The 18976-nt window shown below is 34.0% G+C and overlaps 1 protein-coding gene across 3 annotated transcripts in view; it reads left to right on the top strand.

The window, feature by feature from the left end:
• The window catches only part of CNTN1 (contactin 1), a 349722-nt gene extending 331160 nt beyond the window's left edge, over positions 1–18562 (top strand). For all 3 annotated transcript variants that reach the window (XM_077870439.1, XM_077870441.1, XM_077870440.1), the window contains one exon: positions 16275–18562. In XM_077870439.1, coding sequence (XP_077726565.1) covers positions 16275–16351 — 77 coding nt within the window. In that variant the 3' untranslated portion in view covers positions 16352–18562. The remainder of the gene's footprint in view (positions 1–16274) is intronic.
• The last annotated feature ends 414 nt before the right edge of the window (positions 18563–18976 follow it).

The following is an 18976-nucleotide window of genomic DNA, read 5'->3' as shown; positions in this document are numbered from 1 at the left end:
CTTCTTCCCTTTCTTAATTCATCTGAAATGTTGCTCTAATTGCTTTTCCTGCACTTTGTTCAGACTCCCTGGATACTGGGCCTGTGGCAGGGTAGTTGTCCTTCTTGCTTCTTGTTACTTCCATAGTATTCTCCTTTCTTGCTCAAAGAGCCCTGCTTAGAATTTCATATCATCTGCTTCTCTCATTCATTTTCCCTTTTTGAAGTTTTCTACTAATCCCTTGCATCCTTTCTACTCATTCCTTGAGGAGGAGTTAAGAGCCCAGATGACTGTCACTATCTCCAGAACTACTTCTATCATACTTTTTGTTGATTTCAGTTCACATGCAGATGATCCTTACATTACACTGTCCGCTCAGTTCCTTGAAACACTCTGCTCATTTATGTTGTCCTTCCTATGGTTCTACTCTAACCTTAATATTGCTGTTTTTATAATATCAAAGACTCTGGTCTCTGACCACCACCTATCTTTCCTCTCAACTTATTTGTTTTAGTATTTTGACTCCTAAAATTTTTTGACCCACCATAAATCGTTGATTTTAATCACTTTTTCTGTGTTTTTCTCTCAATTTCATGATATCTAGCTTAAATCCCAGAGCCACATGTTATAGTTACTCCTGTGTATAGAACCCCCACCCCTCCAGTTCTCTTGGCTTCTCTTACTTCATTATACTCACTTGGATATATCATGGATTAATTCCAACTGTCCACTTATGTCTATGCCTGCACTCTCAAAACTAAAGGTGGCTAGAGAAAAATACCCAACACCAAGACTGGTTACACCACCTTGAATTCATGACCACTCACTTCAAGCAGGACTGCAGTGCTGCTGGGCCATTCATTAGGTTTTCCAAATACCTTTATATTCTTCTCTTCTTGACCACTATTTTGCACTTCTCCTTCCTTAAATTTCCAACATATCTTTCCTATCTTCCTTCAATAACATGATTCTGTTTTTCTAAGAAAATTAAAGAAATCAGAAGCAGCCACTATGTACCTTGCCATCCCTCCCAATCACCTGAATGAGCTCTATGTTCCTATCTAAAGAGCCACTGTCCACATAGGAGCCAGATTTCAACACCTCCTGCTAATTCAAGAGTATTTCCTCAACCATTCTGTCTTGTCTTTTCTGCATTGCCATTTTCCTTTTTCTCTATTTGATTTTTTTTTTGCATCACTATACAAGTATTCAGCAATAGTGCCCATCTTTAAGAGGAAACAAAGAAAAAAAGGAAAATCTCCTTGTAGCTATTGTGTTGTTCTATGAGTTTCTTTAAAGCAAAATGCAATCGATAATTTGTTCATCTTCACCATCTCTAATTCCACTCTCAAATTCTGTCTTGAATTTGCTTCAATCAAGTTTTCATCTCAACACTATCAAAAAGCTCTTGTCAGGTCACCAATGACCTTCACATTTTTATTCCAGGAGTTATTCTGTATTTAATCTTTTAGCAGCATCAATACAGTTGATCACTTTCTACTCCTTTGCTTTCTGGACATCAGTTTCTGGTGATTTTCCTCCTCCCTCACAAGCTGCTGTCCTCAGTCTCTTTTGCTGGTTCCTGATCATCTTTCCAACTTTTGAGTTTAAAATACCCGAGACTCAGTACTTCAGTAACTATATCTCTCTTAGTCCCTAAGTAATCTTATTCAGTTTCAAGGATTTAACTGCTGAAAGCTCTCAAGCATATGTCTCCCATTTATTCAACTGCCTCACTACTCACCAGTATCTCCACTTAGATATCTAAAATAAACCTTCCCTCCACCCCGCTGTATCTGCTTTTCTTACATTTTTACCCATCTTGACAAAACATTTCCAATCTTCCTTGAAGTCATCTTTGACTTTTCTTCTCTTACATACAACATTCATTTCATCAGGAAATCTTATTGGTTTTATCACTAAAATATATCTAAAAACCTCCAGACCTGCTGCCACCATCATGGTTCAGTGATCCTGCTTTCTCTCCAGGATTATTGTACTAGACATCTAACTGTGTTCTCTGCTTTGTGCTTAGCTAGCACGCTACAATTTGTTGAATGTAGAATGATCACGGTGATCATTTTCACTTATGTCAGCTCTTATCTGTGCAAAAACTTCCACTGACTTTCCACTTTACTCAGAATGGGATTAGGGTATATTCATATTTGTATCTTGTCTGATCTGTGTCAACCGTGGCTATTACCATTAACTCACAAAACATAAATCTATTTCTGTGAGATTCTTATTTTTTTAAGATTTTATTTATCTATTCATGAGAGACACACAGAGAGAGGCAGAAAGATAGGCAGAGGGAGAAGCAGGCTCCCCCTGGGAGCATGATGTGTAGTAGTAGCATTAGTACAGGTTGTTTTTGCTATTTTGATATCATGATCTCTTAGCTTAGTCTAATTTTTCCTAAACTTATTTTCCTTCTTCTCAATTTCCTTATATTTTTCTTTATCATGATTTATGTATCTTTTAAACTACCTTAAAACCTTTTTAGAATGAGGCAGCTTATAACTTATAAGTAAATATTTTTATTTTATTCTCCATAAAAACCTGACCCAGCACTTTGACTCAATATTTATTTTCTCAGCTAAACTAGCAAAAAAAGTTATCTAAATAAGTGTTGCTGTGTTAAAACGTCTCAAAAACTCAGATCATAAATGACTTAAAAGCATGCATTGACCTTTAAGAACTATAAAACACATGTATCACATTTCTAACATATGCATTATGATGAAAATATGAGGTAAAAATAATTCTTTAAATATAAAGTCATAAAGATTGTATTCTAAAATGTAATAGCTGATAAAATCTAAAGAAATGTTAAAAATGAAGACAAATTGATACAATTGAAAAGTGCTTATATATTTAGTATGATAATTTTCATGGCAATTGGAGTATAGGCACATATGATTCTAAGATTACAAGGAAATTGTAATCCAAGGAGAAACTTAAAATATAAGGCAAACCAATTTAATAGAGAAAGATTGGAAATAGAAAAAAATGGTGCCACCATATATGAAATATATAGCCATCATAATTCTTATATATATTCTTCCAAATACCTCAAGTAATGTAGTAACATTATATATTCTGAGGTTTTGGAGAGCGCTTTGGTTTTTATAAATGAAAAGACATTCTTTCTTTTCATGTAGTCATTATAAGTGGCTGCCTAAACCTCCAAACATATAAATATACTGTTATGGGTACCTGATACCCAACATGGATTTGATATAGAGAATAAATTCCTACACAGATAAAATTTATTTAGCTTCTGGGGTTTGTTTTGTTTTGTTTTGTTTTCACCGAATATATTTTTCTGCTAATAACACAGAGTTGGTCTTTTAGAAGACTGCTTATTTTCTGGGAACACTGGTTATTTTGTGAGTTTGTTAATTACTTCGCCTTTTGTAGGGGTGATTTTGATTGTTGAACACATCTTTTTTTGCCATATACTAGTTTTTGTGTTTTTCATAGGATTGAAAAACTGTCCTTAGTAAACAAAATTTAAATGATCTCTAATATATTTGAACTAAGGTATATTTAAAAATCATTACAAAAAAGATACTATCTCATATATATTATCACTTTTGTAGAACTTTGGGTTCAGGTAAAGAAATAAGACAATAATTTAACTTAGAATTTTATTATTCTTATTTTGCCTAATTTTCAAATGAATATAATTTAATCACTAAGGTGAGAATTCTATTGTCTTGTTATTCTCTAATTCTTTAAGTAGTATTTTCTATGCCAACCATTAATTATATTCAGAAAAAAATTTTAAATCCGTATATTATGATCAAATAAAAGAAATATAAAAGAAAATAAAAATTACATTATTCTTGGAAGAAAATAAAATGCAAATGAGGATGCTTTTTATTATAGAGTGATTATTTGAAATTATTTACTGTTTTAAAATCTCTTTACTGTTCTTCCTGGAAGAAGATTTATTTACTAAAATTGAAGATTAAGAAAATGAGTTATAAACTATAATTGATAACATAAGTAATAAATGCCAAGAGTTACAACATTGATTATTAAAAGAAGAATAAAACATATACATGACAGACAATATTAAATGCAGAATTATAAGTATTTCCTAAGGCATAACTGATTGTAAGCATTTTTCTATAAATTAAGTAGAATTTCTGCTAATGTCTAGTATTGCAGATTATATATATTTTTATAACACAAGACATATGAGATAAAGTATCTAGACAAAAGATGGAAAAATCACAGTGAGGATATAATGAGAGACAGGCTCTGCTTTTGGCAAGGAAAGAAATGGTTATTCTCTCCTCACTTTATTTGAACAAACTTCCTGTCCTTATAATTAACCTATTGAAATATATGCAATAGCACTTACAACAGCACATAGCAGTTACTCAATTGTTTTATTTAATCAATAGTAGCTACTAATGAATTGTACAACCTAACACATGAATAACATGCTTTACACAGAATAATGTCTTCACATTATATTATTATTAATTACCATGTTATACTTAAATAACTTATTTTTTAGTTTCTAGATGTACTGAGGTGTATATATACAATTCAGAGAGTGTCAAATAATGGAATACTTTTGTGTAAATTTGATAAATTACCATTTATCATTTATCACCATTTATATGTGTTAATTTACAAAACACTTGGTCTCTATTGTTTATTGTATTTTCTATACAGATATGCTGTATAGGCAGTGAACATTATGTCTCTTATTGCTTTCCTTGACCATTTTTTTATTAAACACATGCAACATTGCAAGTTTTAAAACTAAAGATTAGGCATTATTTCATGTAGCAAATGTTTCTGTTGTGGCTATTTTCCCAAGTTAACATTTGAAAAACTATGTTTGAAATATAGCCTAGCAAAATGTGCTTTTGATTAATATTGTTAACATCAGTGAGAATTTTCCAGGCATAAAAGGGGGTTCCAGTCCAAGGCAACAAATGTTGACTTTGAGAACATATAAAATGGCATCCCCTTCAGTGCATTTTGGGATGTGACACTCGAAAAGATGGTAGGGTAGAAATAGTTGGAGTAGAGGTTGTATTCAGACTGTGAAAAAGGGGCAGATTGAATATATAGGTTTGTTTGTTTTTTTTCATGGTATTTTCTTTCTGATGTTTAAATAAGAGGTGATGAAGTCCTTAATTACTAAGGCAGAAGCAGCAGAGAGAGTAGGTAGAGAGATTCTAGAGATGTACTGGAGATAGAATCAATTGTTCTTGGTGACCAAGTTGATATATTGCAAATGAAGGTAAAAGTGTCTTGCAAATGACTCTATGTTTTCTATTATGAGTAATAAGTGCATGTCAGCATCATTGAGCAAAGTAATTAAGTAATTTAGAAAGATAGGAACATTTCATAATAATAATGACAACGATGGAACAGAGAGAATATAGGGAGAAAGAAGTGGTTCTGTGACAAACTCTGAAGAGCTCTCACATGGAAAAACCAGGTCAGGACATACTCTCTCAAGACAAATCATTAGTCTCAAACTTATTACTAGATTTTATAAATTTGTCTCAATACTTAGAAAATTGAGTTATTTCAAACATATTAGTATATCATCTCAATCAATGTATAAAGACTCTTTGTATAAAGTACACCATCAAGAGGCATAAAGATGCAAGGTACAAGTCTTAAGGGAAGAATGACAGTAATAACTCCAAAAATTTTATAGTGAAATGACTAGAAGAAACTGGCACTACTGGTAGGAATACAGACAGATGTTGCAAGAATTTCAGTTTCCACTCACTGTGTGGGAATTTGGCTTGTTCAATATAAACAAAACGGTTTCTTAAAAAATTTCCCAGAATTCCTGGTGGTTAGCAAGGAGTAACTACTCTGATTTTTAAAATAAACTCCTTGCGGAAGTGATGAAAGCCAATGTTCTTTTTTTTCCATTTTCTTGAACTTAGAGAATTTTGAAAAGAACGTACAACATCAGAGTTTAGCATGTGAAAATAAAACTGAGAATGAGCTTTCTGGAAAGAGAATTCTGAAAAATGTATAAACAAAGTGAAAATTCCATGCAGATACCATCCAATGCGATTGGATTGTTTTATACCTTCTAGATGAGAAGCTAAACAAGAACAAACTTAGAAATCTTTTACAGTTAATCAGTGATAAGTTCCAGGCAGTAACTCCTTATACACTTCAGACTGTTGATAAAACAGCTGAGAAGATATCTCTCCTGTGGAAGCATAAAAAGAAGATTCGGCTTGTTGCAATCCTTATAAAAGTTGTAGAGAGTCAGTGAATTTGGACAGTTTTTTATAAGAGGTGGATGTGCATTTGGAAAATACAGACACCAATTAATCCTTGCTGGTAGACAAATGACACTGAATCCTGCCTTGAAGCCCCAAGGCCTGACAAACAAATGAGTTCAGGTTCGTATTAGGAAGGAAAATCTTAAATACCAAAATACTACCTCAAACAGGTGAGTCACTCATTTGCCATAGCCCCAAAGCAATGACTCAAGAAAAATCACATGAGACTTTGGTCACAGTTTTACCCCAGGAAATCTTCCAAGGTGGTTGTGTCTCTGACTCACCATGTGAAACCAGTGGAGATCTAGAATCCTTGACTGTTTTTGCTGTGGAGCTGTTTAGAGATCCATAGTAATTTCCACCTTTCAGTGCATTACATTAGGGAGGTTGAATCACTGAATTCTCTAGCTATCGTAGGAGATACTCATGAAGCATCCATGGAAGAGAGAAAACATCACTGGAGTTAGAACCATGTTCCAGTTCAATACCCAATTTTTACTTTGTCTAGGTGGCCAAATCTGAGCCTTAGGCCTCTCATCTGTAGATGAGGATAATGATGCATACTTCAACTGTGTATCATGTGAATTAAGCAAAATAACATATTACAAACTTCTCCGAACTGAGCTGGCACATAATAAATTATAAAAGTTAAAAATCCATTAAATGGATATTTATTAATGATATATCATGGGCAGACTGTCCAGAAAATTTAGGAATACATGAAATAATTTTAATTAATTTTAAATGAATCTTTTTATTCTCATATCATCATTATTTGTATATTTAAATTTTGGAGTTTTCTTCATTGTTAGATGAAGATTTTATTTAAAAAGAAAAGCAGGCCTAAAAGTTAAATAGGAATTAATCTTCATCTAGCCTTTAATAAAACCAGACAGGTAGAATGAAAATTACCCCAAGGAAGGCCAGCCACTTGAGTGACTGCCACTAATTAGGGTCCCAAAAGGAGTTACATGAAACTGGACACAGCTCCTACTTTGGGGCTCATAACACCAATTGACAGACATCTTTTTGAAGGGCTTGCTATTCTAAGCAAATTTAAAAGACTGTACCTATCCTTTCCTATGACTGGGTAATGATTTGTTCCACAAAAATTGATACTAGAGATAGGAGTGCATTTGTCATATTTCCTACAATTTTAAGGATGCCTGTACAAAGTGACCCTCTGTACATGAATAGTCATGACATCCTGCCACATGATAGAGGTAAGCCTTTTGGATTTCATTGTCTCACATAAAAACAAAAACTGTGCTCCACCTTGACCTTGGACATGAATATTAAAATTAGCAGGTCATTTGCCCAAATTTATGCAAAAGAAGAACTGAGAAGAACTCAGTGGGCTTTATGGGAAGACAGATCAGCCTGCTTCCCTTAGTTTGGATTTCTTTTACTAGATACCATTAAAAGTTTAAAGAAAATTGACTGTCATGACCAGTAGATATTACTCTTACTCTTTATTGTCAATAAGCCAACACACTAGCTGGTCTTCCAAAAGCATGAAGAGGCAAAGCTTTAGAACAAGTGAGTGTGTCTGTGAGGGATGTGCAGAGAACAGTCTTCCTTCCTCTATAAGTAAACCCAATAGGCCATGTATCTGTAGCTCCTGAAAATGTCCAGGAAGTCTTAGCCACAGATATGCTCAAGGGGTTCCTCAAGCCCAGCACTAAAGAGGAGCCATTAGCCTTGGAAAGAGGCACACACAAATTCTTAAACTTTCTGGCTCTACTTGCTGTCCTTTTATCTCAAAAACTGAGGAAAAGGAGAGTTAGGCCAGAGGAGCAGATAATTTAATATTTGTTTTGATGAATATGACAAAACAGAATAGGCATTTAAAGTCCCCAGTCTCAAGGCACCTGGGTGGCTCAGTTGGTTAAACATCCAACTCTTGATGTTTGACTCACCCCAACATCTGGCTCTGTTCTCAGTAGGAAGTCTGCTTGAGATTCTCTCCTCTCTGTCTCCTTCTACCCTGCTCCTGCTCAAGCTCTCTCTTTCTCTCAAACAAATAAATAAATCTTAAAAAAAAAAAAGTCCTCAGTCTAACTTTTATCAAGACTGAGAAAAACTGATTCTCGTGGTAGTTTAATACATTCCACAAAGCCAGGGCTATCTATGGTAAGAATGTTCTAGCAGCTATTTCTAAAGCCAAATGTAATGATCTAACAAGCTGACTCTGGTTGTTTGTGAATTAACAACAAATAAAGAATTTGAATGTTATTTGTTAAAGATTTTATACAAGTTGAAAAAAATAAACCCATGAAATCCATTATGTACATGTTGTGCATTTAGTAGAATGGAACCCAAATACTGAGGTCTGGGTCTCTCTCTTCTGCCTCATCCTAGGCTCAGTTTATTCTCATTAAAAATTCATGAGGGGCACTAGAGTGGTTCAGTTGGTAAGTGACAAACTCTTGATTTTGTCTCAGGTCATGATCTCAGGGTTCTGAGATCAACCCCACATCTGGCTCCACACTCAGTGCAGAGTCTGCTTGACATTCTCCCTCTGCCTCTATCCCAAAATAAATAGATTAATTAATTAATTAACTAATTCATGGAATAAACATTGTTTTAATGAACAAATTATATTTCATATTTCAAATTTACAATTAACAGATGACTTTTACTATGCATTTTTAGCAGTTTTTTTTTCATTTAATTAGCACAGATACCTTGCTGTGTACTACACTTATTATTTTGCAGATAAGGAAATGGAGGCTCTGAGGGCTTAAGTACCTTATGAGGGCAATTATATTCAAATATATTCAAATAAAGCAATCTGGGCAAATATATTCAAGTAGAATTCTTTCTAATGCAGAATCTCGTTCTCTGGTGAAAATATAACCTTGCATTTCTAAAGAAGTAGATAAGCTAATTTAAAAGAGCCTCATAGTTATAATCTCAGCTTACCCAAAAGTTATATCAAAATTAAGTTATTTAAGCATACCCTTGTTGGTCAATAGGCAGTTAGAAGTTACTCTTACATTTCCCAGCAATGAATTGGTCATCACTACATTGGAAATTAATGTTTCTTTTTCAAAGAGGAAATGTATACTGGCAATCTAGCATTCTGACCTGGAAAGGCCCAAAGTCAACAGTAAGGAAAGAACACAACTGCCAGGGTAAGCTGCCAGCAAACCATATACCTCTGCCAAAAAGAAAAAAAGAATCTTATTTTGCTTGGCATATGGGTTTAAAATTGCCAAACAAGTAGGAACAGCAAGATTAGTGGGTTGCATGACTTTGAAAAAAACCATCAAAGCCACTATCACTTACTTGATCAAACATTTAATGTGTCTTTATAAACTAATATCAACTTTGATTATTATTAAATGAGGGGAAATATGACAAATATGTTTGCAAATTTTATGGCTCAATGCTTGATATTCTTAAATACATTATGGTTTGCTTAGAATCATAGACTCATGACCATAGTAGGAACCTTAGGACTTATAACGCTGAACCCTATCATTTTCCAGAGGGAAAATCCACATCCTTGACAAGTGAAATAGCCAAAGATCACACCAGCCTCAGAGCCACATTTTTGAGTCCAAAGAAGTTATACAACTACCTGTTGACAGAACTGGAAGTAGGCTTTAGGCTGTCTTTCTCCTTCTCCATATATAGTTTAATATTTTCCTATCTCAAAGAGACATAAAAAGATAAAATTATCAAAAGCAAAATAAAGTAAGCTGATTTATAAAGACACCGTAAAAATAGATATCTAAAGAAAAAATAATGAAAACATAAAAAAAGTCTGCTTCATTTTACTTTCTGACTTCTCTCTCTCTTTTTTTTCCTAGAAACTCTTAAAACCAACTGGGGTAAATATCCATTACTTCATTTTGTCAAAGGCAGGTAGTTAATGCTTATAATAATTGATTTAAAATTGCAACATGTCTTGACATTTTCCCCCAGAGACCTATCTGAAGCAAACCCAGCTAGCTATCTTTCTAAAAAGCTACCTCCTCTAATTTTAATAAGCACTAGATAGTTTATAAAAATAATTTTGGTATACAGCCTAAAGGAAATTTTGACATTAACCTCACCGAATTGTAGGCATTTAATTGCAAATTTTATGCCAGTTACCAGCTATGTGAAACTTTCCTGCTTTATAAGATTTTCAGTTTATACTGCTGCTCTATTTCAGATTCTCATTATTGATAGTGTTTAGACAGAATGAAGAATAGGGTGGGAGCCTAGGGGTGGTGGAGTAAAGGAATCATGAAGAAGAAGAGAAAAAGATAGGGTGGAAATTCAGAAATGAATCAAACAAAACCAAATTTTTCATAAAATCCTAGTATTCAAGACAAATTTTAAAATAATTTGCTTTTGCCTCAGTGGCTTCACATAGCTCAGGTGTGTTCAGTCCTGCAAGAAAATTGGATTGCTTAAATATTGTTTTAATTGTAAGAAAATTCATCTATACTTTGTTACAGTTCCATATCTCAAAGTGGGAAACAGCTCTTCAGCTCCTTTAAGTTTGTTTACACTCATTTCTGCCACACAATTTAAGAAAATAAGCATCGTTTTTCCACCTAATACAACCATCCAGTGGAGAAACAAATACAATTAAATAGTTTGCTGAAGGGTATACAATTGGTAAAAGAGAATTCCCAATTGGTTAGGCTAACCAAAAACAAAACCTTTCACTACTACTTAACCAGACTAAATCTTTATGATTGATCAAATTTGTAAAATGACAAACTCCTAGATCTTCCTATACAAATAAATAAGGTTGGAAATGCTGATTTTACATAGACTCAGCCATAGTGGTTTATTAAATTTCTTAACTTATTCTTCATGTAATTTTCACTGCTGTTGAAATTCCAGATCTTAGAGTAAATATAACCATATGTATTTGTGTATTCCACACCCCCACACCCCCCCACACAAAAAAAGTAGCTTTCAGGCTTACAGTGTCTAATGATGCACCTATCCTGGGTCTCTTTCAATGATTACTCAGATAAATGGCTCCATTACCGTGACTAGTTTACAGAAATAAATAGTCCTGAAGTCTTCAGTAGCTAAATAGATCATTTGCTTTTCTTATCTTGATTAGCCTCAAGCAGTTGGAAAAATATGTAAAAGTTGAGGAAGGCAAGTTAGGTTAACAATTACCCGACACATACTTTTCCCATTACCACAAAACACATTTTCCAAAATTATAGACAAAGTATTATTCTTATGACATATTTCTTGACATAAAGCTTATCATAGTCAACAAATTTAAGAGATAATTTTAGGGGACTCAGTGTACATTTGCACTTTTTAGTTGAAATGTATTCTCAGTTTTCAGTTTTTCTCCGACTCCTATTTTACTTCTTGATCCCCATAGTTCTTTCACTAGGGAAAGTACTAACCCTTCTGAGACAAGAATGAACATTGATATTTTCTTAAGTCCCCTTGCCTCCCTGGCTACAATGATTGGTTAAGGCATGGGAAACAGTTCCAATCTAGTGCTATCACAGAAATCCACTAACTCAGCCACAGTAATTGGTCTAGAGAAGGGTGTGTGACCCAGACTCTGCAAATTAGAGTCTTTCCTTGAAACTTTTCTCAATAGAGTTTAGATAAAAAGATGTTGTCTTTTTTGCTCTTGAGAATATATGGCGGTGAGCCAATATATTGGATCTCTTGTCTATCTTGAGGAGAAGTCTGAGAATTTGAGACAACATGCAAAAGAAGAAGAGATGAAAGTCAGAGATATGGGGCACAGGGGTTCAAGTCTCCAGCTGTAGTTGTTCCAAAGCAATATGACATTGGCTCTTTAGTTGGGTTCCTGGTACTTGAAACCAAAGATCCCAACTACAGTGCCACAAAGAAGATAACACTTGAGCTTGACCACTGCCATAAAGTTCAATATGCCCAGTCTTGATCGGTAGAAGTACATTCTAGGAATATTTGTGCTCTAAAAGGACATGTGTGTGACTGGGGAATAATAAGTAGACATATGTGTTTCAAGTGTAAAATTTATGCAGGGGACACCTGCTTTTTGTATTGTTTTGCTTTGTTTTCCACTCATTTACTTTTCAAAAAAAAATACAATGCAAGACATCTATAGCAAGAAATAAACAGCGTCAAATGCAGTATGGGTCACTACAATTTATAGGAGTTTTCGATTAGCCATGCGTTTTCTGAAGTGCTTTACATAAGGCAGCTGTTTTCAAACCATGATAAGCAGATCCCCCTACAAATTGTGTGGAGTGATGGTAGGCTTGGGGGAGTTCAGGTACCAGCATAACATGGAGGAGATAGAGGCCAGTAGTATATATTGTTCCAGACTGTACACATAAATAAGGTGAGAAATGCCAATATTACTAGACCCAGCCAGAGTGGTTTGTTACATTTCTTAGCTCATTCTTTATGTAATCATCACTGCTGCTGAAATTCCAGATCTTTGAATAAAGCATCCCTTTCTTCCTACTTCAGTAATGAACTTCTACATATGATTGCTTCTAAAGAAAGGTTATGTTGCTAAAAAATATAGAACCATTGATAGGCATCTTCTCAATTATCACAATAAAGCCATGAGACATATTATTATCCTCATTATCTAGTTGAAAGAACTAAGGCTTAAAAGGATGAAAGAACATGCTCAAGATTATTTAACCAATAAAAGGCAGAAGTAGGATTGAACTTTGCTTTCTTTGCTTAGGCCCAGAGGCCTTAGTCTTATCTGTCACATGCTACTATTCCCAGTATCCCCATTAGACTCCTACCAGGACAGTGACCTGCTTATTGATCATGTTTGCTTCTTCAGACCAAGCACAAACCTGCAGTCTGATAGGTAGTCAGACTACCTGTAATTAACTGAATTCAGCGAGAAACAAGCCAGAGCAGTAATGGAACACCACTCAAGTGGAAAAGAGAAGCTTTCTTAATATAAGGTTTGAGTTCCTGCTGAAGAATTCAGTTTGGGGCCTAAGGGAGGTAGCAATCAGTTCTAGATCTGCTGTTTTTGAGGTTGATTGGAGAAGCAGGGATTAACTAGGGTTGGGAGTCATCATGAGAGGAGGATGGAAATACCAAGGGTCCCACTACAGGTCACAGTGGTTTCCTTTGCTTTCTTCCTTAAACCTCCTTATTCTACACATTTGAAATCTCTCCCATCTTCTGCTCTTAATTGGAAAAGGTTCAGTGCTTATAGATAGAAGAATTATTTATAACATTATGTGTCAAGTACTGTATACTGTACTTGGTATTAGTCAACACAGCTGAAAATACAATTTGGAGATATATCTTGTCCTGAAGTTGTTCACAATCTAGAGATGTTAACAGTTGTGAACACAAAAAGTGGCATCACAAGAAGAAACTTCTCTGTCTTATAGCATCATCATCAGTAGCTATTTGGATTGGACCTTGGTGTCCAAATTTAAGTATCAGAAAAGGGATTTGTATAAGAACTGACTAGAATGAATGGTACTCTACTTATCATAAAACTTGCAAAGATGGTTAAACGCTATTTAACTTTTAATTGGAATTTCTCTTCTCAATATATAAGTCTCTTCAGCAGGAATCCTTCCTGAAGGAAATAATAAATCAGAGCAGTTTAGGTAAACAAACAAATAAACAAAAATCAAGAAAATCCAATGAAAAAGATATAGTATTCTAAACTGGCTTTATCTTTGTACTCATAAGGAAAAATGATTTACGAGATTGATGACTTGTTCATGTTTGACATGCAGTAAATATATGAGAGTAAAATATATGTTTATTGCATACCATGTAATTACTGACATTATACTTGATAGCAATATTATAATATACATTTTGTTAGATATAAAACCAATATATATTGAAAATGCTTCAAGAATATAGGGATCCCACATTTAAAGTGACTTTAAATAGTAATTCAGTCAGGTCTCTAATTTGTGCTTGGAATGTGGAAGAGAATTGAAGATGAAGACCACAATTACATAAGCTTGAGCCATTAGAGAAATTAAATATAACACACATAAACATGAAGAGTTTATTTAAAATAAATCAAATATCCTGATGTTGAAGCCACAAATTATGAAATTGTGTTTGGTTTTCATACTAACACCAAAACTTCAAAATGGCATCCACAATTGACTAAACTTCTTTCTGCAGCCACAGTTTATATGAGCCAACCCACATATTCAGGCAAGTACATGAACGTGTACCCGTCACTGGTGTAATTTGTGGTCAAAGGACAGAGCAATGCAGAGGCCTTGGAGTCATTTTCAGACAAAAGTCTTCAGGACAGATCATTTAACTTAGGTCAAACATTGAAAACTAATGTTTTTCTGTATGATTGAGGTTTATTATTGGTCACCTTATCAGAATAAAATAACATGCGGGCTTTGGCATATTTTAAAAATATCTATGTAGAAAAATAAAACGAAAAAGTACTATGTGAATACCAACCCTTTGCAACAACTTAGGAGCTGTGCTTTCTTGTATGTCATTAATTTTCCTTCTGTGACCTTTTAAGTGTAGTGTCCTTATGCATTTCTAGGACTGGTCCTTTTCCAAAGCTGTCTACAGAAAGTGGCAGAAAGAAAGAGTATGGTCTTTGGAGCCCAGCCAATCTGAGATGGAATCCTGGCTCTGCCCTCTCCTGGCCACTGGCTTTGACCAAGTCATTCTACCTGAATCTGAGCTACCTTATCTATAAAGTTAGGGTAGTAAGACCTATCATTATAGGTTGTTGTGTAAATGCCATAGTATATATAAAAGGCCAGCAGAGTGTCTGTCTCTTAGGTATAGAACAATAAGTAGTAGCTTCCATAGTCACTATTAGGGTTGGCCTCGCTATTGATAGTTATTACGTAGCAGTGGCATTAATGTGCTATCAGCAGCTACTTGAGGACCATTTATATTGCCCTTGTTCTGTCTTCACTTTTCCTCACTGTTCTGCTTTTTTCTTTATCTGTGTCTAATAATACTTCTCTTACACTTTCTATGCAGCACTCATCGCTGCTGATAGGGCGCTAGTGAGATACCGGCATGTCGATAGATACAATCATCTTCCACTTGGTGGGGAGCATGAATGTGCTTTTAATGACTAGAGATTCAAGAGAAATACCCTGACTCTACCTAATATCAGAGGAATATTCCAAAGGCTGTTTGGGACCAGTGTTAACACAGTAGGACAATGAGGTTTTAAGGTTTCAAATTAACTTCTACAACTTGACACATATCTGTTACATTTGCGAGCTGTTGACTGTATTTTTTTAGTTCAGCATTCATTCCAGCAATGTTTTCATTAAAGGTGGTGACTAATAGTAGTGGGGAATGGAAAGGAAGAGTGTGCCTTCTTGATCCCATTTCTTAGGTTTTTCTCAAGGATTCCAGTGTGGACAAGAACTGCATCCATAAACTTGACCCCAGGAGGAGCTCTTCTAGATGTAACTAGTAGCCCAAGAAGTAATGCAAGTCCACAGTACATTACATCATTTTTATTTTAACTCATAACATAGTATCTCAGGGCAACCTTTCCTCAGATAAAAACTTGAATAGATTATTTACTATTATCAACAACAATATATTCCTCAAATCATTGTGTATAAGCACCTTAAAAATATGAAATCACGCAACATCTATTTAGTATTCCCATGATGTTTTTTATCCCAGGTAACATTATTAGTATTTTTAGTACTTCTTTTTATCTTATTTTTTTATAGCTTACATATGTGGAGTTTTTTCATTTGTTTGTTTGCTTATTTATATATGTTTCTTGACTTAACATCTTCTGGTAGAAAATAAACATTTGTGATCTTATCATAAATGATTTATAGGAATGTGTTAAAAAAAAAAGTCACCTGCTTTCACACACGAAATGCATAATCACATGTTTTTGTTTTCTTAAATCACTTAAGCACAGAGAATTTTTGTTGTTGTTGTTATTGTTGTTTAAAGGAACCATTTGCTGTGCAGGACTGCATACTCAGGCCTTCCCCAAAGCATGGTAAATGAGAAATAATGCCATTCTCAATGAAATAATAAGCACGCTTTTGGTTTACTTTATAGGTGTCTCCACCCTATCACCAACTCTTCTTGGCTTACTGCTGCCTGCCCTTGGCATCGTTGTCTACTTGGCAATCTGAATGTGATGTGACAGCTGCTGTTCCCAACCCAGCCCAGAGGACACTTCATCCCTATGATGACTACAGTTCCTTCCAATTCCTGTGGCTCCGCCCGAAGCCAAATAAATTACACTATAACAAACTATCCAACTGATTTACAATACACGTTATGACTGAGGCATTCAGGAACCCTTTCATCCAAAAGAATAAACTTTTAAATGGATATAAAATAATTTTTAACTCGTTCCAATATGCCTTATAAACCACTTAACCTGATTCTGTGACAGTTGCATGATTTAATTCAATGGGACAAGTTACAGTGTTCAATTCAATACTATAGGCTGTAGAGTGAAAGTAAAATCACCATACACAGGTGCTTTAAATTTAATAACAAGTTGTGAAATATAATAGAGGTTGAAATGTTGATCGTATGTGGTAAATGTAAGAGTAATACAGTCTCTTGTACAATTCTCTGTTTCGGGTCCTGCTTATTTTTGAATGGCCCCTATCATTCATGACATTTTGAGTTGTCTTGACAAAAAAAAATAGAGTATAACTGAAACATTTTGACATCAATGCCATGATCAAATCATTTTACTGAATAAGTTAAAAGATTCTGAATATTAAAAACCAATTCTAGAACTTGTTATCAGTATTCTTATTTTGGAAGAAAGTAATTTTCTAAATGTTTTATTTTCAGAATCAGTAATACTTTTAAGATAGTGTTCTAATAAAGTTAACATACCATATGAAGATTTTTCTTTACTTTTATATTATATTCTGAAGTTATTTTATGCTTTTCTTCATCAATTTCAAACCTCAAAAATCACAGCTCTTATCTAGAGTATCATCCTATTGCTGTATTTATTCATATGTGGGATGATGAATTTTGAAAAAATAGAGTGCTTCCATTTTTTAATTGAGATGTGACAGTCTTTACACAGCTAGAAATAAATGACAGTTAAGTGAATATCAGCGTGATCTAATAATATTCTAGTATTTTTGTTTTTGTGCTTCATTTCTAGGTAAAACCTTTCGTTATTGAAGGTATCAAGAAATCACCTATGGGTTGGAAAAACTACAATATACCTTTTTTTTAAATTTAGTTTTAAGCTCATTTCCCACTTCAATGCAATACTGAAAACTGGCTAAAAATACCAAATCAATATATTGCAAATGGTACTTTGAAAGTATGCACACTGGAAGGCCAGGAGGAGACAAATAATATGTCTGTCCAATGGTGTCTCCCAAGCGTTGGTGCTTTAGGTTTTTATAAGTTGTGAAAAGGAAGATGCACATTTCTTCATTCTCCATGGTGTGCAAGGAAATGTGTTTGAGTGTGGATGTGAAAGAAATGGAGTAATAAAGGATTAGCTGGCTCATGAAATAGTGCAATGTCTGATGATTCAGGAGGTATAATCCTATTTTATTAGCACAACCTTGCTAGCTAATTAGAGATAGAGTTTATCTTTTTAGAAAGGATACCTTATAGGTTCATAAAAAAAATATTTACAGGAAGCAAAATAGATCTATTACTACTTTACCCCCTTTTCTTTAATTTGTATAATTTTTGTACTATATATCTATGTGTAAATGTTTAGAGCTTTCATTATGAAAATATCAATAAATATTTCATTAGTTTACATTCAACTCTTTGTTATAAAATGAAACTTTTTAAAAATAAGTGAAATGGATGATTTCCCAGTGGAAGTATGTCAACAGTCTTAAGATCATTACCAGATTTCATAAAATACTTAATTATTTGAAAAGGAAACAAAATCTCTTCATACTTTAGGGAAACGAATACTCTGTAAGCCTTCTGTACAAATGTTTGTGTTTTCATTGTTACACTTTGGGGTTTTCCTTTTGCAATGGTGACCCATGTTGGGCATTTTTATATGATCGACAACAACTAAATCTTTTGCCAAATGCATGCTCGCCTTTTCTTTTCTAATGTAGTGCAATAAAGAGCAAAACTGGCTAGATTTTGCATGAAATGGTTCTGAAAGGTAAGGAGAAAACAGACTTTGGAGGTTGGTTGTTTAATTTTAAATTTGTGACAGAGATAAGATAGATTAAGATCTCTCATACACTGATAACTCAAGCTTTTCATTTCCTCATACAACTGTACAAATTTGACTGGGACCATCAGTTTTCAACTGTTGTCAAACTAACTAATGTATCATCTGCTTAAGACGCAAGATTCTTGATTAAACTTTATATAGATATAGACATATCTGTTGTTTCTTTGTATTTCAGGAAAGGTGATAGTAGTTTTATTTGATACTGATAAATATTGAATTGATTTTTTTAGTTATTTTTTATCATTTTTCCAATGGAGTAGTATAGGACTGTGCGTTGTCCTTTTTATGAATGAAAACAAATTATAAAGAAATAAATGTCTTACTGTTACCCAAGAAATAACAACTGTCCTTTCAATTTACCTAAAGTTGAAAATTGATTTTTAGAAGGTTTTGTTTATCAGTTCAATAGCACGGAATAAATATTACTTCTTAAGCAACAGTTAATTGTTTGAAAGGTGCTACATAAAATATACACACAGACATAAAGAGGCACACACACATGAGCTTGCATGTGTGTGCATGTGCACACACACAGGCATTATTCCATTGAAGTAAGATTACC

Source organism: Canis aureus, chromosome 25 (assembly GCF_053574225.1).
Source record: "Canis aureus isolate CA01 chromosome 25, VMU_Caureus_v.1.0, whole genome shotgun sequence".
Lineage (NCBI taxonomy): Eukaryota > Metazoa > Chordata > Mammalia > Carnivora > Canidae > Canis > Canis aureus.
The sequence above is the reverse complement of the archived record's forward strand: the minus strand, read 5'-3'. Positions and strand labels throughout refer to the sequence as shown.